At 36.7% G+C, this 6,312-nt stretch overlaps 1 protein-coding gene across 1 annotated transcript; it reads left to right on the top strand.

Moving 5' to 3' along the window:
• Positions 1–4,051: 4,051 nt before the first annotated feature.
• Positions 4,052–5,003, top strand: LOC117550354 (zinc finger protein 714-like). Its single transcript, XM_034222772.1, has 2 exons — positions 4,052–4,103; positions 4,371–5,003. Exons 1-2 carry the CDS (start codon positions 4,053–4,055, stop codon positions 4,968–4,970), a joined length of 651 nt encoding a protein of 216 aa, XP_034078663.1. The 5' UTR covers position 4,052; the 3' UTR covers positions 4,971–5,003.
• Positions 5,004–6,312: the final 1,309 nt, after the last annotated feature.

The following is a 6,312-nucleotide window of genomic DNA, read 5'->3' as shown; positions in this document are numbered from 1 at the left end:
AGATATGGGTTCAGGTGTATATCAGTATGTAGTGTCTCTATTTTAAAGAGTCCTCTCCTGCTGATGTTCAGGTGTATATCAGTATGTAGTGTCTTTACTTTAAAGAGTCCTCTCCTGCTGATGTTCAGGTGTATATCCGTATGTAGTGTCTCTACTTTAAAGAGTCCTCTCCTGCTGATGTTCAGGTGTATATCAGTATGTAGTGTCTCTACCTTAAAGAGTTCTCTCCTGCTGATGTTCAGGTGTATATCCGTATGTAGTGTCTCTACTTTAAAGAGTCCTCTCCTGCTGATGTTCAGATGGCATACGCCAGTTTCTAAGTAATCTTTGCGATTTATAAAAAATAAACTTGACAGGAAAATGTACGGTCTTCCACGGACACTCTGACCCATCCGTACGCACAAAAACGGGAGAGACTGCGACACCGTTGGCAGAAGGAAGAATGGAAAGACATATGTGGAAATAATACCATAAATAAAATGTTACCTCTCATGTATCATACATGAAGAATTCATTTGCAAAAATGAATTAAAGCCAATCTTAAAATGATTAAACAAACACCTGTTTGAGACTCCTCAGTGCACACAAAAACAGAACTTGGAGAAATAAATAAATACGGAAATGTTATTGAAAACTACCTGAAATATGTTAATGTGTTAATGTTATGAAATGTATTCTCATAAATGATGCGGTAAGCAGAAAGACAGAATTACTTTAAACGGAGGCCGTTTTGCTTTTCTCTAGATTGTATATACGAACATGGTTTATACCAGTCATACATCTGTGACCCACTTGAAACGGGTCCGCGACCCAAATGGGTCGCAGATGTGTGAGTGGGGGGAAAAAAGTCAAACTTTTATTTTGAAGGCCCGATTTTCTAACGCTGTGCATGCAGTAGATGTTGGACTGGAAGTACCGGAGACCATGAACGGTTTTGAAAACTTCTGTCACGTAGTGATCATCTTCTCAATAAAACATCTTTGCTGATGTTTTTCCGAGTCTTCTGGCCTTTGATCAAAATCAAGATTGTTGCCGTAAGACCCCACGGAGAATAGTAGTTTATATGTTAGTATTTCAAAAAATCTCCTGGGGGAGAATCCCCCCAGACCCAGGGGGGGGGGGGTCTGCAGGGTGAAAGTGGGTTATATTTAGGGTTAGAGCAACTTAGAGTTTACTTCAGAGACACATCCGGAGAAGAAGCATGGAGAGAAACGCAGGAGCAGGATCCTGCTCTCAGGTCAGTTTGCAGCACTTTTACGAAATCACTTGCATTTAAAATTACATTTAAATACATTTATTTAATTAATATTCAACAATTGATTTGCTTTTTATCAACTTCTGCAATTATAACATGTTTTTTTCACCTCCTCATATTCACACACAGACACACATTTCAAAGAGCTTTCAATCAAATTACATTTTGAAATATTGGTTGATATTTGTGATTATTTGCATGAAGACTTTGCCATTTTGTTGTTCAGAAAAACTGTAAAAAAGAATTGTATGTAACCTCAAAAGGTTTATTAAAATAATAAGTAAACAATCAAAATACATATAACCTTTTGTAGATTATTTTCTAGTGATATTTTAAGTTAAAAGTCAAATGTGTGAAACATGTATGTTATGACACTTTTCCCTACTGGTAGTTATGTGTATATTACTCTAGATTTAGTCAGAATGAAAGAAAACATTGATTACCATTGGTTGAATATTATGTGTAATGAATACAAACTAATCCATTTGTATTTGTTGTTGTAATAATGGTATTATGTAATTTAAAAAAAGGACTAAAGCAAAGAAAGACAGAGCAAAAACAAAACATCATGCACATTGTTTTAAAGGGATTATAACTAGGGCTGTCAAGTTAACGCGTTAATAATGCGTTAACGCAAAAAAAAATTAACGCCATTAATTATTTTAACGCGATTAACGCATGTGTATTTTTTTTCCTCGGCCGCCCCGTAGTTTCAGAGCGCATCGAGTTTAAAATACCATCTACAAGCTGATGCTGACAGCCCCGCTCCTGCCGCCCGCTTGTGGCAGACCACACTTCCACGCTCACCGGCAGGCACCGACTGGCTATCGGGAGGACCGGGAGGGTGTGTGTATGTGTGGCCCGAGCGAGCGAGAGAGAGACCTTACGTGCATTGTTGTTGTTAGCATCTCGTGCTAGCTAGCTGCGCTAACGGATATAAGGAGCTGTTTAAATGAAAACAGAGGAGCGACATTTCGCCACAACTGCGCCGAGCACTTGACTTTATGCAGGAAGCCAGACAGTGGGACATTGTACGAAAAGTCAGCACACTCAGCACGGATAGTGCGCGCAACATGATTGCAGCGTCCAGGCAGCTCCCGTTAGAGCATATGCCTTGAGTTGCACATAGCTCCAACGATCCATCACACACACACACACACACACACACACACACACACACACACACACACACACACACACACACACACACACACACACACACACACACACACACAGTATTGTATGAGAGAGGTTCCAGGTTGAATTGAGGCGAATATTTGTAATGTTCAGAGGTTGTTGTGTTTTATATTCATGAGAATATTTGTCATTGTTCAAATGATAATAAACATTAGCATAAAGCATATTTGTCCACTCATATGTTGATAAGAGTATTAAAAACTTGAAAAATATTCCTCTAAGGTACATTTAGAACAGATAAAAAATGTGCGATTAATTTGCGATTAATCGCGATTAACTATGGACAATCATGCGATTAATCGCGATTAAATATTTTAATCGACTGACAGCCCTAATTATAACACATTGAACTAGGGCTGCTCCATTATGGCAAAAATCCTAATCACGATTATTTTGGTCAATATTGATATCACAATTATTAAATATGATTATCATTGACTTTGAAAACATCCATTTATTAACCTAAAACAAAAATAAAAATATCAAGTATCTTTTTAAAAGTTGATTACCCTGAACTTTGAGTATAATTCAACTGCAAAGTGGAGAACAACAGATGGCCAGTCCGCCCTGCTGCACTGTACTTGTTTTTGTTCCACGTCGGACTCCTTAAACCCAAAGTATTTCCAAACAGAGGAATTCGTTTTACCTTTCTTGGTCACGAGTTCAGAATCAGAAAGGGGTTTATTGGCAGGTAGTTTTACACGTACGAGGAATTTGACTTGATGTCATGGTGCATACATAACATTTAAATCAAACATTTTAAAAAGTACACAGATAGCGAACTATATTAAGAACACTGTAATAAAAATATAGTAATATAGCAATAAAATAAAGCAGTAATTTACAACTAAATAGAATGTAGTGAATTATACAATATAAAATATGTGCACTAAGCAATATTTAAACATTGTGTGCATTAATGTAATGAGTTGCTCTTGTTCTGCCTCTTCGCTCGAGCTGAACTCACACAACTATTGTCACTCACAACCTGGTGGAGAGGTCTTTTAGGGAGGGGCGAAAGCGCACGCCGCAAAATAATCGTTTTATTTCAATTTACTTGTGTTTGTAATCGTTGCAAGCCAAAATCGTAATCGAGATTAAAATATGATTAATTGCACAGCCCTACATTCAACAGTCATCTGGTTTCTATTCCTGTCTTCTTGTGTCTTGTGTGTATATCGGCCTGTATTCCTTTGTCTATTTTCCTGTCTGGTTTCCCCGCTCGTGTCCTCTGTTCTGTTCTTGATTGTTTTTTCTTTATCTTCGTTGTTTTGCTTTCCTTGGGCTGGTATCAGCTTTATATAACTCTCTAAAACTTGCTTTTCTGTTTCCACTTGCCTCCTCTTTATTCTGTCCTGATTCTCTTACTCTGTGACAATGATGCAAATGTGTCTTTTTGTGTTGAAAAATGAAAAACTTTTCAGAAATAACAAAGCTTACCTGTCCCTATACCTGCAGATCACTCACCTGGAAAATATGTGTGAGAAGACGTTATTCTGCCTGGAGGAAAATGTGAAGAGCAAGGAGGTGAGGATGGAGGAACCGGAGGGAGGAAGAGGCGAGGAATGAGGAAGAGGAGAGGAATGAGGAAGAGTCGAGGATGGAGGATGCAAGAAGGCAGGAGATGAGGAGCAGCAAGCCGAAAAAAACGGTATCTAAGCTAAGGGAAAAGCCAAGGGTAACTGCAGTTAAATGAATTAAAACAAAATAAAAAATGTGTGCGCCAAAGTAAGTATAGTATATTTTAAGTATATTTTGTCCAAAAAATTGTAAAAAACAAATAAATAAAGATTTGTTTTTCTATAATATCAAGAAAAACAGCATTTAAAAAAATGAAGATCTTAAAATTATTCAAGGTTTTGAAGAAATGTCTTATTTTAGATTTTTGTCTGATCAACTTTCTGTTTGTCTTGAATAGAAACCAAGGAGAAAAGATGGACCCAAAAACCACAGCTGTCAGCACTGTGACAAATCCTTCACAACTGTTGAATATTTAAATGTGCACCAATGTGGGAAAAGGTTCTCTTGTCACCAAGCCATGGTGATCCACAAACTGCTTCATACAGGAGAGAAACCGCAAATCTGCGACACATGTAACAAAGCCTTCCGCACTCACAGTGAGCTTTCAAAGCATAAAGTATTTCACCAAGAAGAGAGACCGCACATCTGCAACAAGTGTGGGAAAACTTTTAAAAGTTCAGATTACCTCAAACGTCATCGGGTTATTCACACTAAAGAGAAAGTATTCTGGTGTGTACAATGTGGGAAAACTTTCAATCAGAATTCTCAGCTTAAAACCCACAAGCGAGTTCACACCGGAGAGAAACCGTACAGCTGTGAGGAATGTGGAGCAGTCTTTTCACAGAGCTCTGGCTTGAGAAGTCACGAGAGCATTCACACTGGAAAGAAACCATACAGCTGTGACCAGTGCAGCTCGAGATGCATTTCCTCTTATCATGTTATGTTTGTACTTCCCTATAATCACTGTGAGGTAGACTCAAACCTCATCGCTCACTGACTGTATTTGTTATAGAATAATCTTCATTTCCGATGTATAGAGCCTGTTTTTATTTTACTGAATGTGTTTCATATACTATTGTGATTCGAGTTAAAGCATTAGTGATTATAATTTGGTAATTAGGCTCAAATGTGACGCCTGTTTTATTCTCTATTTTGTCAGTACATCTGATCGAAAACCTGTTTTCTATTTTCTCATTAAATTTGTCGACACAAAGAGACTCTTTTACTCATCATTGCAATACTGTTTAATACCTTATAATGACTTCAAATCACTTTTGCATTATATTTTTAAGATTGGCCTTGATTTACTAAGAACAAATAATAGAACGAGAATTCAAAAAATATATTATTCTGATAATTATTATTTATTTAATGAATTTAGTATTTGTACTTTTAATGCGATTAATGTTTAACAAATAATGGAAAAATAATGTTTTACATGTTTTAACCGAGGAATATTTTAAAGTGTTTTATCATGTAACCAGTTTATTTATTTTATTCTCTGTGTAAGTAAAGAAGGCTGTGAGATGAAAAAAATTGTAGGTGCTGTGTGCACCAGGTTGTATATGTTTGAACCATTGTAAACTGTTGCTTAGTCCTGGCTGATACTAGTGTTTCAAAACATAAAGTTGCTGTTTTAAAGAGTCCATTGTTTCATGTGTTGTATCCCCTTATTTGACAGGGTTTTAATATGTTTTATAAAAGAAGCCCATAATATAACAAACACATACTAGAGTAGTGCTGTTAAAGGTAGAATACATAACATGTAAATATTACTTAAATATTTAAGTAAAATATACTATGCAATAGTGAGTCAAATTAAGTAACAAAAACAGAAAACACAGTAAAGTTTACTTGTACCTGTACCTGTTGTTATAAACACTTCTATACTGTAAGTAGAATTTACTTTAAATATCATCTGTAAAATCTACTTAGAATTTCTGCGTTGTTACCTAAATAAATGTCACTATATTCAGTGTATATATATGAACTAAAACTTGAGTCAGATTAAATCGGTGGTAAAAACGAGCTTTTATCACCTTAGGCAGCTAGCCAAAATAAAACCTTTTCTCTCCAGACAGCAGTTTGAGACAGTAATCCACGCCTTTGTCACCACTCGTCTGGATTACTGTAACTCTCTCTAAATGGGGGTCAGTGGGTCCTCCCTCGCTCGTCTGCAGCTGGTGCAAAATGCAGCAGCAAGGCTTTTAACTGGCACACGGATATATGACCACATTTCCCCCATTTTGGCTTCGCTGAACTGGCTGCCAATACATTTTAGGATTCATTTCAAAATCCTTTTATTTACTTTTAAATCCCTAAATGGCATGACCCCTCCA

This window comes from Gymnodraco acuticeps, unplaced genomic scaffold, assembly GCF_902827175.1.
Source record: "Gymnodraco acuticeps unplaced genomic scaffold, fGymAcu1.1, whole genome shotgun sequence".
NCBI lineage: Eukaryota > Metazoa > Chordata > Actinopteri > Perciformes > Bathydraconidae > Gymnodraco > Gymnodraco acuticeps.
This window is presented reverse-complemented; position numbering and strand designations above follow the sequence as displayed.

Bases quoted from the DNA above. Each gene is read 5' to 3' on its own strand.
- LOC117550354 (XM_034222772.1), top strand. From the start codon at position 4,053: ATGGAGGATGCAAGAAGGCAGGAGATGAGGAGCAGCAAGCCGAAAAAA. The intron at 4,104-4,370 runs GTATCTAAGCTA...TGTCTTGAATAG, and splicing joins GCAGCAAGCCGAAAAAAACG to AAACCAAGGAGAAAAGATGG.